At 46.1% G+C, this 18,642-nt stretch overlaps 1 protein-coding gene across 1 annotated transcript in view; it reads right to left on the minus strand.

Moving 5' to 3' along the window:
- Window positions 1–10,938: 10,938 nt before the first annotated feature.
- The window catches only part of bahcc1a (BAH domain and coiled-coil containing 1a), a 67,289-nt gene continuing 59,585 nt past the window's right edge, over window positions 10,939–18,642 (minus strand). Inside the window, exons 23-28 of the mRNA XM_078284578.1 lie at window positions 16,489–16,597; window positions 16,252–16,368; window positions 15,940–16,101; window positions 14,494–15,755; window positions 14,037–14,273; window positions 10,939–13,896 (exon numbers count right to left, since the gene is read on the minus strand). Coding sequence (XP_078140704.1) covers window positions 13,687–13,896; window positions 14,037–14,273; window positions 14,494–15,755; window positions 15,940–16,101; window positions 16,252–16,368; window positions 16,489–16,597 — 2,097 coding nt within the window. The 3' untranslated portion in view covers window positions 10,939–13,686. The remainder of the gene's footprint in view (window positions 13,897–14,036; window positions 14,274–14,493; window positions 15,756–15,939; window positions 16,102–16,251; window positions 16,369–16,488; window positions 16,598–18,642) is intronic.

Below are 18,642 nucleotides of genomic sequence, written 5' to 3' on the forward strand. Positions count from 1 at the left end.
CTATAGGGTTGTGTCCTTGAGCAGGCTGAGCGTTCATAAAATCATAACTGTATAACTAGCACCCCCACCTCCCATGTCCCATATACACAGCTCCAAAAATGTCCTTTCTTCCCTCTCCTGTGCCCCTGTGGGACCCTGCCGCTGCCCCCGCTAAAACCAGCAGAGGAAGACGGACCGTGAGACATGCAGTAAATGTAAAATGTAAAATGGCTGCCTTGGCTGGGATTCTCCTTCCTCAGCAGCTTGGTGCCCACTGACCCCATTAATCCAGGTGTTCATTCATCTACAGGACGACCCTCCCACAGGCCGTTAAAGGCTCACCCCACAGTGTTTGCCCAGCCCCAGCCCGGCCCGGCCCCGGCCTTCTCACTCACGCTCTACCCGATGTAATGGGGGCCGCCAATGAGCTAAGTACAGGCAGTCATATAAATGAGCCTTGGTAAATGTCAGGCCTTTTAATACCCAGTTGTAATGCCACATTTGTTTTGTGGGCTGTCATTTGTTTTTAGCGCAAGCCAAACTTGTTAAACCACTCTTTTTTTTTCTTTTTTTTCCCTTCCCCCGTCCCTCTTTTCTCCAAGGAGTGAAGACAGCAAACTGCTCATGCAGAAAGAGAAGGTGGTATAACTTAATTGGAGGTTACAGTGCTTGCCTCACAGTGCGTTATACATTATTGACAAAGATACCTCCACTCTGAGGAAAAACCGGCCTGTAAATAGGTGAGCAATAAAAGGAGTTTCGCGCTGATTAAATGGCAGGCTGGTGGACACTGCTGTGAGCTGTGTGTAGACGGGGTTCCTGTTTCCATGCAGACAGGCAGGGTGAGCTTTAAGGGACAGGAGCGCTCATGTTAATGTCATCCTCTGCTCACTGGCTCCGACAGGAGGGCTAATATGTGGCCTCAGCTTCTGCCATTCTGACAAAGCCCTGTCTCTTTCATATAAAGAGAATGACCATGTGAATTACAATGGCAGGTGTGTGTGTGTCTGTGTGTGTCTGTGAAAATGTGCATGCGTACGTGTAAATTTGCCTGTGCGTATGTCTGAGTGGCTGCGTGCTTATGCGTGGATGCATACACACTTGTGTGTGTGTCTGTGTGTGTGTGTGTTTTTGTGTTTGTGCTTGTGTGTGCATGTGCATGTCTACATGGCAATTTATGTGCAGACACACATGTTTCAGTGTCTCTGCATCTTGGTCTGTGCACTCAAAAGGTTTATATACGAGCTCTGCCATGCTGCAAGAGCCAGACATACCTCGCGCTGCATTTCTCCCCCCTCATTTTTTACTGCATTCCCACACGCAGAGACTGTTAAAGAGAGTGATTTACACACAAGTGAATAAATACTGTGGTCCGGTGATGCTGTCTGTGTACTATACTCCTCCCATGCTGATTCCAAAGCTTCGGCCGGTCCCAGGTTCCTTTAAGAGGGTCAGAGGAACATGTTTGTTTAGCGTCCCTGAAACAGCTGTTAGCAGGATTGTTAGTACAGTAGCCAGGGGGAAAGAAAAGAGGAAATATCTAAAACAGTGCGAGGAGAGGACCTTATGGGGTGATATTCCATGAAGTGCAGATGTGGATCATCGCTGGTATGTGAATTAAGACTAAATGTGGACCAGTTGTGTTGTGTGGATAGTCACGAGGAACAATTAGGAATGTGGATCACCGTCAGTGCTACGAGGTCTAGCCATGCGGTGACAGGTTGGATCGATATTGGCGCTGATAGCTAATCAAACTGGCTAGAAGACAGAGGGCTAGGCCAACAGTTGGAATGGAGGGGATAATGTGGGGGAGAGAGATAAAGAGAGAGAGATGGAGAGAGAGAGAGCCCTTATTATGTAGCGCGAGCTCAGCCAAGCTGTATATCCAACGTCTGTCTCCATAAGCCATGAGCACTTGCTCTGTGTGCATCTACACAAAGAGAGATGCCAGTTGTCCTTGCACACACACACACACATACGCATACACATATTTCCCTCAAACAGACTACCGTAGCTTGTCTGACAAATTGAGCACATTTGTTCATAGGAGAAATTTTCATTGAGCAACTGGGTCTTCTCTACGTCTCCTGTTGTTTCTCATTCAAAGGTTTCCTCCCCTCTTTCTCCGTCTGTGGGTAGATTGTTTACAGCAGGAAGTGCTTGGCATCCTCTCACTTGGCATTGGGAGACAGTGACTTGGCTGATGCCGGTAGCCCAACATCATTCACAGTCCCAGCGCCTGCTTCACTCTAATTCATGCGCTATTGGGAGCCATCCTTACCGGAATAGAGAGCATTTTTGTTGATTATTCCGTCTGTTTTTGATTACATCCTGGCTGGCCTTGGAGAGCTAGAGGACAATTTAGCTATCATTCCTAGATGGGTTAATGGGGCCCGGGCTGGAGGTTTAGGTTGGGGTTCAAAACAGTAGGTTGGCCGAGATTTTCAGTTGTTATAGCAATGATTACTGCTTAGAAATGTAATGTTTGTGTGGGGTTTTTCTCGCGCGTGTGTGTACTTTGTGTGTGGTTGCGTGTTTGTGTGTATGCACATGCAAGCTGCTGTGAAACTGTGCATGTGGGTGCATTTATTTTTTGGACAAAGCTGTCAGTCATCAGATGTTTAATCCATGTCATGACTGTTTGGCCAGGCCAGTCCCTGTTGTTTGCCCAGCTGTGATGTAGGACACATTGTGAAAGAGAGGATATTGGTGTCTTTGAGGTGCAAACAGAATTTGTGCCATTTGACCCCAGAGATGGATGTTGCATGGTCAGAATAGTGCTAGCTCCTGCATAAGTATTCCAATTGCTCTCTGCTGAAGTGCTAAGCCTACTGGGGCTCTTTGTGCTGTGTAAGCTTGTGTTTCCTTGAGCATGTACCACCTGTCAACAAGGAACACAACTGTTTGTGTGTGTGTGTGTGTGTGTGTGTGTGTGTGTGTGTGTGCGTGTGTGTGTACATTTTCATGCATGGACCTCACAAACATAGCCGATGGAACACTAGCAGGAGCTGGTAGTACAAGTCAAACCCATATGTTGTTTTAAGTCTACTATACAGTAGTAAGAGGCTGGCACTCTCTTATTAAAGAGCTTTTAGACAGTGTAATTGTATTCCAAAAGGGTTTGTGCCAGTGTATGTTCATGTTAGTGCATGAGCGTATGCAAGTTTCCCAAGGGGCTACCCGATCCTATTACATTATCCAGCGCACATCAAAGGGTTAAGAGCTGTCTGCCTCTATAGTCATTAAGCCCTCTCTGAGCCACAGTAAATCAACGCTGTGCCGGCAACAGCTGCTCTGATCACCTATTAAAACTTCCATAATGTGCTGTGTGTACAGAGTGGGGCCTGTAAGCTGACACCGGCCAAAAGACCCCTGATAAAGGCCATCTTGAGCCCCTGATCTGGTTCTATGGTCAGGATACCAAGGGAAGTGGAGCTGAGTGGGGAGAGATGACGGAAAAGGCTTGTCATTAAGGACAACTGCCTTAGGGCTTGAAACCATGCTGGCTGGAAGACGGATAGACCCTGTACTGTAGATGTATTTATATCTCAAGGCACCAGACTATAAGATGTTATCAAGCCTTTAGCCCAGTTGGCTGGGGTCTTTAAATCTTAATGCATTCAAGGCTGGGGATTTCCTGGGCAAATGCCTATTTGCAGCCGTGAAAATAGAACCTTCTCTGATGTGGTGGGAGCTATACCTTCGACCTGGGTTAAGAAACACATCACACACACAAATGAAATGTTTCTCAAAATACTCAGTGGATCTCAGACACACAACCCGAAAACATGCAGGCATGAAATAAATCTAAACGATGACAACGAGAAGGCGCCACGTCTCTCTGCAGCCATCCTCATCAGCTTGGTTTGTAGCAGAGGACTTGACCACAGGCTAGCTTTATCCACTGATCTGGTCAGGAGAGCAGAAATAGTGTGGAAATCAATAGCAGGGCTGGGTAGCTGGACTACTGTCAGTCTGCACAGAAGCCCCCACTCAGGAGGCCTGTCTCCATGGAGACACAAACAGGGCATGAGACTGCCCTCAGGTGAATTCTCTGTGTGGCTCCGCCAGCTGAATTGGTCCATTTAGGTTTCATTTTCTTTCTTGTCTACATCTTTCTCTTTCTGTCTTTTTCTTTCACTTTCTCCCCTACTGTTCAGCAGCAGGCCCCGAGCTTGACTTTTCTATCTCTTTCTCTTTCATTCGCGCTCTTTCTCTTTCTCTCCTACTGATAGGTAGCAGGGCTAAAACTCAAGAGAAGATATAAGGCGGAATTGGGTCTCTATACATAACAACTGTCACAGGCCATTCAGGGGATGGATGCTGATTTGCCTCCGCCAGGGTTGCAGAGATGTTTGTCAGCTGATCTCATAGCACGGCCCCATGCATGCTGTGCTCTTACCGCTTCTCACTCTGACACTATTTATCTTCCTCTCTTCCTCTTCATCTCTCTCTCACTCTCTCACACACACACTGATTGTTTTTCAGCCTCTCACCTTCTTTTATTAAACAGACCGTATATGGCCTGTCCTCGATTTCCTGCATCATCAGGTACATTTTGTGCTTTGAGTTTGTCTTGAATTTAGCACACCAACCCCTCTGGATTTGTTTGAAGAAAATGAGAGATGTCTCCAAAATGCCTGATCAAAGCCTAGCTTAGTTGCCCAGGGGCTTCAACTCGTGTTGATAAGATGTCCAAGTGCCAGTCATGGAGCTTATGACTGCCTAGTATCCAAGCAGATTGTATATTTTTAAAGTGCTAGATATAAACGGGGAGGAGAGGAGAGCAGAGCCATCCAGTGAAGGACATGGATGTGTTTAAGGGCTCTGGCAACCAGCGCTAGGGGCCTGGCAGCTGGGCAGAATTATTTTACATCCTGCTATGACTGGCACTTTTATACACACACATAGGCATGCGTGCATGAGTTCATGCTCTCTCTGTATGTCTCTCTCTCTCTCACACACACACACTCATACAGCACTTGTGCCATCATACACGTTGATATCCCATTTAAGTGTGGGTGCTGGCTACTACAGTGCTGATAGGAGAAAAGAGATTTGCTGTGTGTGCGCTTGTGTGTGAGTGTGTGTGAATGCGGCTGCTTAAGCTGCATGCATGTATGTGTCTTCTTTGCCCTGAAAGGACTGGGGTGAATGTATGACAGTGTGTCCTTTGTCCGTGTGCCTCTCTGGAATCGACCACCTGCATCCCACGATAGGGGAGATCCTCCTCTCTGTCTTTCTAATTTGTCTGCCTCGTCTCATCTTTCTCTACCTGGCAGCTCATGTCAATCCAGAAGGGTTTGTTGTACCAAACAAATACAAGCAGCAAAAAGAGAGAAGGACAGATGTGGGCAGATGGGGGTGGAGAGGGGTGTTAAAGACACAAGAGTGGATGATTAAAAGAGACCAGAAAATGCAGAAAGGGGAATGATATCAGGAGCGCTTAATTCAATGGCATTGGCCTTTGTGAGAACTGGATGTTGTTTGGTGATTTAGTGCTCTGCAATGTTACCATAGCAGCATAAAGTCATTTTGTCATTTGCATCAATCAGGTCAATGCTTCTATAGAATTATATTCAAGGTATATTGCATAGTACCAATTCTTTATGTGTGTAATGTACTGTATTGTTGACATCATTATTGGGAGTTTAATAGTTGGGGAAGTTCAGTATTGTCATGCAATATGAGACACGTGTGAGCACACACACACGCACACGCACACGCACACACACACACACAGACACCAGTTTGCACATTAGCACTCTTACACACGTACAGCGACATATAGACCCAAACAGGCCCATATTCCACTGGCCCCAGGCAGTAGCTATTGTATTGTGATTAATGGAGTGTCTCCTGTCCCTGTAGCCGCAGGCCCTGCAGTGGTCTACTGGGAGCCCGGGGATGCTTGGTGGCCTTTCTCCCAGGTTTCCTCTCTCCTGACTCAGCACCAGCTGTGCGCACCAGCAGGAAAAAGAACATGCGGAGGTAAAAAATAATTCACAGGAGATTCATGATATAGCATGACCCCAAGACAGTCAGTTAGACAATAGCCTTCCTTTTACCTGACAGCAAGCTAGCCAGAGCCTAGACAATGGGGCATGGTAGTACACAGGCTTGAGAGGCAGGCCCTTCACACTCTGTGAAAAAATGTCCCCTATGGATGATGTCATGTAGTAACAGGATATATAAGTAACCCAAAATGAACGCGTATAAACAAGGAGAGCGCAGCTTGTTTTGTAATGACATGTTATAAAAGCCCTCTTTCATTGTAAAGATGCTTATGCTAGATCATCTGGATATGATTGCTTCTTGTAGTGAATCACCACAGTACTGCATCCCAGACGGAGACACTTAATCAAAAGCTGAACTTGGCAAATTTGTCTTGCGGTTTGGAGACAATCTCCGACAGTTGCCCTGGCTGACTCCATGCCCAGAAGCCACCCTGGCATTGGGGGAGGCTGAGCTGTACGGTAACAATGGCAGGCGTGCCAGTGGAGCCAGGCAGTTATCGTGGGGGCGACTATGGTGGGCTGTCAGGAGAGAGCTGTGTGGCAGCACTGTGTGGTTGGAGAGCCTGCTCTCTCCATAATGGAACAGCTGTTTGGAGCACGGTGCGCCAGGGCGCTGGAGCACAGAGTAAATAGAGGAGAAGAGCAATGTAAACAGGGATGGGATGGAGGGAGCTGCCTGCCTGCTACCGTGAAAGGGGGTAAACACCCCAGAGAACTAGACGGAGGGGTTGTCGACACAGGAATGCACAAACAGCACTACACAGCAGGGTGGAGAGGGTTGGGGTGGGGGTGGGGGGTACTGTTGTAAAAGAAGGAAACAGTAATGCTCTGCTCCTGCCTCAGTTCCCATTCAGTACATGACCACTATGCTCTTTAAACTATTTTGGTGGGACAGTTAATCACGAAGGTTGAGACAATAATCATACCTTTGACAGTGGAGACCAATCAAGGTTTGTCAGATTTGTTCTTCTCTGATTATCTACAGCCTGGCTTAATTGGACTTGATGTTGGGTGCCATTGATTGTAAGAGCTTGCTGCTAATTGCACTAGTCCACTTGCTGGATCACACATCTCCCTCTTAAGTGGGCCAAAGGCCTTTCTTTATTATTTATGAGGTGTAGAGCATTTCCAGCTGTCCTACACTTACAGATGGGACAGTATGAGAAGGCGACTGACCCCTTTTATGACTGGCTGTAACTTTTCCTGCCGTTGTTGGGTCAGTACAGTGCTGTGGACTGGACACTGACAGATTTTGGAGGCGGGATGGTGGGGCGAATGGGGCTCTAATGTTGGGGCGGTATCATTTTGTAGCATACTGAGAGGGACACAGGAAGGCATCTAAATAAGGCAGATGAAACCCAGGTTCTTGGAGGTGTTGAGGCCAATTTAGCAGCCGCAACTGACGACCAGCCCAGCCCTCTGTGACTGCCACCGGAGATGCACGCTGACCCTAGAGTGCCGCCTCAAGCACTTCATAAAGCACAAAGCCCTAATTTCCCATGATAACCTCCATGCTCTGTGCTCTACAGAAAGCCCTGGAGTTGCACAGCGCCCCCTGGGACCACTTACAGCGTAGCCGGGGGTCTCTCCACAGTGACTGTGCAGAGGGGCCGCAGCAGACCTCTGGAACCCCCCTGATCTTCATCTTTTATCTACCGCTGCTTCACGTCCACACAGCAGCAGTGTGGCTGCTGGGGAAAATCTATTCTTCTGGATACAGAGATCTGTCTACAAACTGCATCCATCCACTGATTATGCAATTTTCAGTGATTGCTGCCAAGCTGGGTAAATATGTTATGAGTGAGCAGGTTAGGTTAGATAAATCTGAGAAAGTTGAGATTGCGTGGCTCGTCAAATCTCCTTCTTCCCCTATCCTAAACTCTCATGGGTAAATTACCCCAGAGCAGACAATCATCCATAAATGCGGCAATTGCTTTTTGCTTGTTCCCTACTTGTACACGCTGATTTCTGTGACTTTCTTCTTTCATTCTCTTCCTTCATTCAACTACATTGTGAGTCTATTCCACTATCTAACACGGAGCAGAGGGAAACAGAGGGTAAAGTGTTGGAGGGATGATGCTTGGGTAAAAGAGGATATGATACAAACTGACCCACAAACAAAAAGGGGGGAAGGCCCAGATTACGAGCGTAACGTCTTTGTTATTTTGTCAACAGCATGTAAACAGTGTGGCAGTATTACATCAGAGTATGTGAGCAACATATGTAGCGAGGAGCAACAGTAATCCCATGTAATACTGTGAAAAGCTCTTTTAGCATAGCTGATACAGAATCTTTACAAGCCCCACTGATAATGAGCAACAGAGAAATGGATTAGGGGTGGCATGGCTGGATCTGGGCCATGACAAGCAACACACAGCACGGTTAGAGAGTTGACTATGTGTGTGTATGTGTGTGTGTGTCTGTGTCTGTGCACGAGAAGAGTGTGTGAGCACAGCATATCCCTATGAGGAAGCACAGGCATTTACAAACAGCAGGTGGTTCAGCATTCAGCGCACCTCTGAAAGCCTGCCATTGTGCATGCTGTAAACGTGCACACACACACGCTTACGGCTTTTCGAGATGTCATGCGATTCAGGTTGTTTAAAGACTCAGCCCTTAATCTAAACCTAAACAAAAGGATGGAAGCGTTTTCCACCTTCAGATCCATTGACAAAGCTCGTAACACAAGGAATGGCAACGTGACAGTGGAACAGTGGAGATTCAAATTTCCCTGTAATTTGAAAATGTAACTTTTTTTTTTATATATATTTATATTGTGTATAAAGACTGCAGCAAAATTAACCCTTCTTTTCTTTTCTTAAAATAGAAAATACAGTTTTTAAAAGCGTTCTTTCCATCTGCACGTGCTACTCTTCAGTATGTGTGCAAATAGAGATCATCATAGAAGTTTTTTACACTGAGGCTGCACTTTTGCCTCACCCCATAGACGGAAACTCCTGCAGTACTACTGGGATATAGATGCAGGATGGTCAGGGATATTCTACAGTGGCTGTTACTGCTCCATAATTGATATGCTCGAAAATTAATGATCAGGGCTTTAATGCCCTTTAAGAAGAAGCAGAGTCAGCGTCTGTGCGATCTCTTTGTCCTGCTCCCTTCTTCTCACAGCACCTTGTTGAGACCCAAGCCCTCACCTCAGCCCACTGCTACACACACACACACACACACGCACACATGCACGCACACACATTAGGCTGTCTGTCCCCTGCTCAACCCCCCAGCAGTCAGAGGCCAGACAGGGTCAGGCAGAGGGCGAGACATTTATGAGGTGTAGATATTTGTGCAGGGAAGCATTCCTCCTGTTGACACTGGGCAACACAGTCTGGATGCTGAGCGAGCTGAACCAGACAGGCAGTGAAAAGTAAGGAAGGCAGGCTAGTCTGTTGAGTGAGAGGTAACAGAATCCAGGGTATATATTGTAAAATGTGGCCAAAATAAGGAAAACAATAGATCACATCTGTACTGTTATTGCTCTAGAGAGTTTTTTAGTGATTTTATCCTTCACAACTATGCACCATATTTTTGTCGGCTTAATTTAGAGTATAGGTTTTGTCAAAAATACTCGTACCTCAAGTACAACCTAAATTATCCATATCAGTTACCAGATGGATCTTATCTTGGCCACGTATCTTCTCAACACAGAGAGGTAATGAAGCAAATCCCTCTCAAAACATATGATAATTACCTTAACCCCCCCTACACACACACACCCATTCTCATCCCCATCCTCAGCCCCACTGGTGAGTGTGGGAGTCCCTCCTACCCCCATGCTGCTGATGCAGGAAGGGCCATGGCTTGGACACGGGGCAGTGGCCATAGTCAACACAAAAGGTTGTGGTGGTAAACAGCACTGTTTGTGTTCACTGGGCCACTGCTGGAGATGACTGATGTGCCCATTAACCCCCGTCTGGGCAGCAGGGGGGAGGGGCGGCGGCGCTGTGGCTCCATGCAGGACAAAAAGACCCCTGGGCCTGCAGAGAAAGGTCACTGACCCATATTGTGCCTCCCCGAGGCCTTGCCAGCGGGGTTATTGCACTGATTCAGGTTACGGAGATTGCCTTTGTCAAAGCTGATGAGCAAATGCAAATGTGCAGATAGATTATGGATGGTATGGTGGGATAGAGGAATATACCTGGTGAATATTTAGGCACTGACAGGGAGAAGGGTATACATTGTTGCTGGCATTTTGTCCGCTGTTTTAGGATGTTTGCATTTGGAAATGTATGCTTCTATACTGTGTAAGTGAATCAAAAACAGAAAAATATGTTTTCATAAAAGCAAGAAAGCTGATTTTGTATGATGTGGTGCAGGGTGCTTTATATTCCACCAGAGAGCGCCCTCCTTTATGTCTTATCGTCCAGGAAGTCTGAAATGTGTTTGTATGAATTTGTTTATTCTGATCATAAACAAGCAATTCATTGAACTGAAATAAAATCTGAGATTTTCAGTTATGGTATTTATTCATATGCCATCTATAAAAATCTTGATCCTAAAACACTTTTACAGATTTTTTTATGTAAAATTTTCAACACAAATACAGAATTTACACATGTACAAATCTTTAAAACAGTAATACACTCAAGGCTGATGGAAATTTTCCCAGGGCAAAGGACAAAACTTGACATGATAAGTCTAACTCATAATTTATCGTTTAGTTTTGGGTACCTTCTGGGCCTCTGTCTCGGTTGCCTCCTACCTCACAGACACACTAAACAAGGAACCAATTCATTTTAAAAGAAAAATAGGCAAATATACATCAGTATGAATCACTGAAATTCACATCCATCTCTGAGAATGAGTCAACATCTAAATATTTACAGAGCTTGGCAGGTAAACTGAATAGGCTTTTTCAACACCGTGACACATCTGTCTCTCTATTTACTAAGGAACTCAAAGCTCACATAAACTTAGTTGTGTCAATGGGTAGACATTCCCACATCCTCTTTTTTAATCATTTTACCTCCCTTTTAATACATTGACAAATCCAGTAATTCCATCAAACATTTGTGGACAAAAGTACCATTGCACCTGTACTGACTTACAGTAGTCTGTCTCTAAAAAAAAACAGTATTCTCTCTTTGGCATTGATGGACCCTTTGGACAACAAAATGTTATTTCTTCTGTCTTTTAAAGGCAATAGCTTCACCAAATTGCTAAACCTTAATCTGTCCATCAATTACAGCACCCAAGAAGACTCTCTAAAACTTCTAATAAGGCTTGTTTGTCTCTGTTACTTAAACAGAGGCTTTCAGAGATAGGTTTCAAATATCTAGTCCAGCACATTCATATCACATCCAGTTCCCTTTCTCTGACAAACGCTCACACACACACACACACGCACGCACGCATGCATGCACACACACTCGCACGCACACACACTCACACATTGTACTTGGTGATCTAGAATGTGATAACATCTTTAAAGATATGAAGGTTTTGTTATTTTCCAGTTTGATGCAGAGCAAAGCAGTGTTTTACATTTGGATAAAACTACAAAAATTCTGAAAATAGTAAAATAGGTGCAAAAATGCTGGGTTTAGCTTAAATGTCTTGATGGGAAATGGCAGGTGCAGTAAGATGAAGGGAACACAACCAAAATAATAGAATTCATTCACAGAGGTTTGTGGATGAGAAGAATCCAGTGTTGCTTTATTTCTTTTCACTAGGCGGCCTCTACAAGACCAGAGTTTTATTAAGAAATTCAAATGCGACATCACACCAAGAAAAACAATGTCACATTCTCATAAAGCGCTCTTGGCATGGTGAACAAACAGCAACATTGACAATAAATAAAATGTTGACGAACAAAATAAAAACTTTGTGAACAAAGAATACTCAGGATTGCATATCAAACAATAAAGACAAAAACTGACAAAATGTACTTGGCACAAATAAAATAAACTTAAGTAATTTTCAGATTGAGTGAACCTATTCTATGTCCATTGCTTTGTGAATCTGATTGTCCTTCACAGTTAGCATTGAGTACGTGCGTGTACTGTACAAAATAGACACAGATGGCTGATGAAACCAAAATGGACTAATTCCAACAAATTGTCAATACTCAACCTCCTACTTTGTCAGTACCTTGACCTTCTTAGCCACTCTTCCAGGTGGCCTTTTGCCGCATATTTTTGCACTAAACAAATCTGCAGGTACATGTGCAAGAAACCATTGTCACGATGCAAAGCCAATATATATGCACATAGTGGAGGACAAGTATTCTATAAGAAGTTACCAGTGATTTCTGATTTGATTTCAATACAGGTGCTTGACATACGTTAAATTTAAATAAAGGAAATAAAGATCTTATAGACACTTTGGTATTTTACAGGTCATAATGTGCTGAACTATGCACTCATGAGTGCAATGCACATGCAACACATTTTCCTTAACAGACCCAGTCTTGCTCTAAATTGATTTGTGTGGACATGATTATAGTGATGCCAGGACACTCATCACACACAAACATTGTGTCAAAAGGTATATTCATCTCATTAGTCTTAATTCTTTTGTGACCCGTGATTGCAGTCCAATGGGATCTGCCTTGTGATGATGACCAACTGAAAGACTTGACATAAATAAAAGGTGTTTATAAAATAGGACAACAAAAATGCGAAGTAACAGGACACTTTTACAAAAAGCCACTTGACCTATTTTTTAAACAGGATGACCCCTCTCTCTCAGAAAGTAAGTCTTGTCCTGTTATAGACTAAATCCTTCTCTCTTTGTCTGTGCTCTGTCTGTTTGTCTGTCTGTCTCAGCAGGGCATGTGCAGTGCAACACTAACATCTTCAATCTTGACTTCCCAAAGCAAAGAAAAAACAAAACAAAAACAACAACATATTCTACACCCATAGAAAAATAAATCAATCGCAAACATGGAAAGATACATCTCATATATACAATAAACTCCTATATAAAATAGCTTTTATGTACATATAGACAACAGACAATAATACAACTAATAATTGAACTGTACAATGTACACCTGAACAGTTAAGACAGGCGAGAGGTACTGAAGTGTATGGCTTGATTGGAAAGAATTCAAAATATTTACAGACATCAACTTCATCTACATCCTTTACATGTTTTCAACATCCCTGGAATGATGAGGTCTAGGGAGAGCCCCCTGCTGCACTTTCATTCTCATTCCCGCCGGTAAGGCTACCTTAAAGAATTGGTCCTCAGAGACCGGTCAGCCTCATGGTACTATGCACAGTCCAATGCACTCTCAGCTCTCCTTTGGTGACCTACGATAGGAGCTGGGAGCACAGTTCCAACACATCCAACACAAAGCTGTCAATCACATGTGATCTATTAAAAAGAGATGAGTTAGACCAATGGAAAGCCAGTCAGTGAATTCTACGATGCCCAGGAAGACCCAGACGTTCATCTACAGTTCTCCTAGAAAGGGTGCACCAGGGCTGGGCTCATAGCTGTGGTCATCCCCTCCACTTCCACGAAGGTTAAGAGGCCATGCACTCCAGTGTGTAGCCTCAGACAGCCCGCTTTGGTGCTGGCATCTAGTCCAGGGGTCCTTAAGGCATAGCCATGGACACCGAGGAACGCCTCTCTTCCTTCTGAGGCTGGAGGGTCTTTCAGGTAAAGCCATGGACTCTGAACCTTCCTCCAGAGGGGTCCTTCAGTAGTATCCTCATGGGAGTTGGCCTCAGCAGAGAATGGACACCCCTTCAACAGTGACCAACTGACCAGTGGTGGGGTCATATGTCCCGGCCAGGTAGTAGAGGTCTGGGGAGGTGCTGTTGGGCTTCTGGTTGCGGGTCAGACGCTCATACTCCTCCCTACTCACCACCTGGCACTTATGAGAGATTGTCTGGACGTCATTCTCATCCTCATGGCATGACTGGTACAGGGCATGCTGGAGGATAGGAAAATGAAAGGTTAGCTGCGTCGTCATACTTTCAAACCAACCAAGAAAGCAATCACTTAAGCTTTCAAGCATATGCTGAGCTAAATATGTTGAATGAGCTTCACAAAATTATAACCTCCATGGCTCACCTTGCCATCTCGGTGCCTCTTTCCCAGCTTGGTCTCCTCAGGGTGGTAGAACCACTTGACCTTGACTACCATGCTGGAGGTCCAGGACTCCCATAAGTTCTCAATTCGACCCACGTACGGGAGGTGGGGGCGTCCGGCAGAGAGGAAGACAGCACAGTCCCCCACCCTCACTGTGTCTCTGCCCCGCACGATGGCCTTGTAGAAAAGCTTCCTGGCCTTTCCCTTTAGACCACGCCTCTGTGGAACAATAGAAACAAGACAGCTAGACATTATTATATATTTTCTACTGCATTCTATTTTAGATACAAAATTAGGTAAGATTGTAAGGTAAGATTGAGATAGAAATCTAGATAGGAATCTAAGCTAATTTGAACTAATTATGATGAAGAAGCATTCCAGGTGTTATACAGCAGGAAAAATCCCACTGAAGGGATGACGCGATAAATGCTATTCTCACCTGTGTGGGGTTTCCTGACCACCTCCACATCTGTCGCCCTGAAAGGAATGCAGACATCTTGGGCCTGGGAATAATTGGGCTGTCATCTGACAGCATCCTAGGCTTCTTCATAAGCTCCTTGGAGGGTTTAGAGGTGGAGCTGCTGCACTCTTTCCGCTTCAGGGACTTGCTGTTGGAGACATGGTCGGGGGGACCTCCTTTGGCATTGGACACAGCCACAGCTTTGGCCACAAAGGAGTGCTGGTGTGGCCCTGAAGAGGTGGGGGGTTCAGGGGGTTGCAGCAGCCCCCGGTGGGAGGACAGGCAGCTCTGTAGCATCAAGGTGGAACTGTCCTCATCCTCTGAGCTGTAGGAGGAGTCGTTGTCAGAGGAGCAGAGGCTGGAGCTGGAGAGAGAGCCAGAGGAGGAGGAGCTGGAAGAGCCAGAAGAGGAGGAGGAGACGGAGAGACGGGAGAGGAAACGGCCAGCGGTCCTCAGCCCTCCTGAGGCTGCAGCCAGTGCAGCCCTCCTCCTCTCCTCCTCTTCTTCCTCCTCTTCATCATCCAGATCAGAGTAAGAGCTGTGGCAGTCTCTGTGGGAGCTGAAGCCCAAGTCGCCATACTCCCCAAGACCCAGGGAAGGGGAGGGCTTTCTTTGGGGTGGAGCTCCTTTCAGGAGGAGCTCTGCCCTCGAGGCACCTCCCTTCTTGTTGTCTTTAACCAGCAGGATGGGGTGGGAGTAAGCCTCTGGCCTAGTCAGACCACTCACACCCTTAGATCCAAACCCTGATCCGCCTAGCAACAGCAGAGCCTTACTGTTCTTGGTCTTGGGGGAGGTCACTCCTTCATGATCTAGCTTGACCAGGAACTCCTGTCCAGACTTCCTGCTCCGTGGCATGCCCAGATCATCTTGCCTGCGCCTCTGGCCATAAGGCCCACTCCTGGGGCCCAGAGACATCCCTGTCCCTGGCCCTGTGGACTGAGTACAGAAGGATGAGTAGCCATTAGCAATGCTGCTGAATGAGTCCACCTCAAAGGAGCTGCTGCTGAATAGGCCTTTGGCTGGGGTGGAGGTCAAGGGCTGGGTCTGAGGCAAGGGGAACAGGTCATCCTTCCCTCTCAGGGCCTTCCTGGGGACCCCATTGAGCTGAAACAGATTGTCGGACGTCCTCTTCCTGGGGACAGCCATCGAAGGCCAACCCAGAAAGGGTGAGAGACTCTTACTGGCATTCTCAGCCTGCTGCTGCTGCTGCTTCTGCTTTTTCCCAGAACCCTTAGGTCTCCCTAGAATGAAGAAAACATATGCATGCCATGCATGAAGAATGTAAACAATACATTTTCCTCTGTCTTCACAAATTAAATTACACTACTAGACAATCAGCTCTGCAGTCCAACTTCTTATTAATCAATTACAGGGTGCAAACATATTTCCCATCGATTTTTAAATATAAAGATGCTAAATTCTTACCTGGTCTTCTTTTGTGGACAAAAGGAGTTTGGTTGTTGGTGTCAGTGTTGGTATTGGTGGGTCTGTCAGCAGGTCTGTCACTGAGGGGGGCCTGCTCCAGACTGGAGCTCCTCCTGGCTGTTGCCCCGCTGGGTACCAGCAGGGCAGGAGATGACTCCCCACCTAAAGGACAAGGCGTGGTGGGTTAGTGGAGTAAATATTGAAACATCTCAAATGCAGTCATGAAAGTATTTAGCATTTAGCCAGAAGTAAAGAATACATTCTAACATGGGAAGGTATATTTCAAGTCACACAGACTAGAGAGACACCCACAGTGGATCTGGTATCCTGGAGGCAGCAGGCGGATGTTGGGGAGGGAGATCCTCCCTCTGTCTCCATCATCAAACTCCACCATCACTCCTCCTTGTTTCCCCTCATCAGATGAACCACCTGCAAGAGAGGGTGAGCAGGAAAGAGATGAGAAGGTAAATAAAACACTACAATAAAACAGAGATTGAAGATAGATACACAAGAAGATAGACAGAGATATAGCGGACATTGCTGTCTTACCTCGGCGAACATAGCCTGGGTATAAGCAGCGTGAGCGTTCGCTCCAGTAAGCGCACACCCTGGTCCCTTCACTGATCATAGCCTCTGTCTCTGGTCGCACATCCAGGACCTGAAAGTCAAACCGAAACATAATTAAGATTCATTACAGGCAGCACACAAGCACACACGCACATGCAAACACATACACACACACACAGTGAGAGAGCAAGGGAGCATTGTGCATGGCCAGCCACTGTGCCACGTTTCCAAGCGGCACTTATCTCATGCCAATGTGCCAGTCAGAGCTGAAAAGAGCGGAAGCCATGATGCAGTAAATCCTGACTTGCTGAGTAATACTAAAGAGGGCCTGAATGGAGGGCTTGTGATTGCAGGTTGCCAGATCCTCCCTCCAACAATGCAGGCAGCCCCAGCATCCGCCACTCACTGGGGGCTCTTTCAGGTTGCTTTCATTTACTGTTGCCATGGCGAGGGACCCTTTGACTGATGAGGTGTGGGTTTGGGTATGAGCATCCATGTGTGTGTGGGGGTGGGGGGTGGGGGTGGGGGGGTGGCTGTGGGGGGGATGGGGGGCTTGGTGAATATCGGGGTGTTGGTGTCAGAGTCAAATAAATGGCTGTTGGACGAATTGAAAGACAAGAAAGTGGAAGTATGGCGTAATTAGAACCAGCTGCTATCTGATGAGTGTTTACACAATGCTACAGCTGCCAAGAGTGTGCATCGAGCGGCCAGGACAGTTGGGAAACGGCACTGTGGTGGAGACTTTGTGTGGAAACTCTTTTTTTATTCTTACACAGAGTATGAGTGAGCATACATGGATGAGAGAATGGGAAGGGAAGCGGTTAGACAATAAACAGACTAACACCAGCGTGAGTGGCAGGGTTGTCTGCTGCAGAACATCAAGCAGCTGATCACTGATCTTGTGGACCAGATGTAAGGGTGGATACTATAGCAACTCTTTACCAGTAGGGAAAATAAATTGCAAAAAAACACTTGAATAATGACTGCCCTCTAGACACCTTCTCCTTTCCCCTATTGGCGTGACAAAAAAACAAAAGCAAGACATCCAAGGCCAATTTAACTCTGCTCCACTCTTCCAGGATTGTAATCTCTGGACATTGCATTGTATGCAAACACACCAATCATCTCGTATCCTTTAGCCTAGTACATCTGAATGTGTTTGCTGTGTTCTGTGCCCTGTGTGCCAATTGCATCATAGAGTTGACTGGTTTCCACGGTTAGAGGAGATGAGGGTATGAGGGCTTTTTGAGGTGACCCAGCTGTTATTGGAGCATAGACCAGGATCCTCTCAGAATACGGGACAAAAGTCACTGCCTAGAGTAAACACTAACACTCCTATATCCTGAATGCAAAGCAAAACAGGAAGTGCAGGTTACCTAAATGCAAATGAACGCCGGCCAAGAATGTGCTGTGGTTTGTACAGTGTATAATTATGTCCCATTTCACGGATGACTTAGTTAACTGTAATCTTAATTTAACATAGAAGTGGGCAAGAATGACATACGATTAACACACAACCTCATACTCTTGTGGTGTAGGCTGAAAAAAAACTCACACCACCCCAGGTGCAAAGAGAAAACTAGAGGGTTGAACAACTTTATAGTGAAAATGACGGATGTCTGAACAATAGTGGGCTAACCCCACATTTTTTGCATCGCTCCAGGTCATCATTAGCTCGCCTCTCTTTATATGTTGTAGTGTCACAGTGTCATTCTAAGCTTTTAGCCAACTCCATCACTTGGGCAGCATGTGCAGCGGGAATGGGAAGTCCACGTCATCTCCCATTAAAACTCCAAAACATGAATGGATCCAGGTGTTATGTGGGATTATCCCACACACACACACATACACACACACACAGAGCTGGGTTTAACGGACATTCACAGACACTCATACACACGCACACAAACCCAAAGATCCTGCCTCCCATCTGTTCATATTCACTTAAGAGGTTTAGATGGCCTGAATGACCCAGAGAGAGTTAAGGGAGGACGAGAGAGGGAGAGAGAGGGGGAGAGAGAGAGGGAGGGAGGGAGGGAGAAGAGAGAGAGAGAGAGGGAGGGAGAGAGAAGAGAGAACGGATAGACAGAGCCACAGAAAGGCTGGAGGGCCAAGGAGAAATGCAAAGTGGGTGAG

This window comes from Centroberyx gerrardi, chromosome 7 (assembly GCF_048128805.1).
Source record: "Centroberyx gerrardi isolate f3 chromosome 7, fCenGer3.hap1.cur.20231027, whole genome shotgun sequence".
Classification (NCBI taxonomy): domain Eukaryota; kingdom Metazoa; phylum Chordata; class Actinopteri; order Beryciformes; family Berycidae; genus Centroberyx; species Centroberyx gerrardi.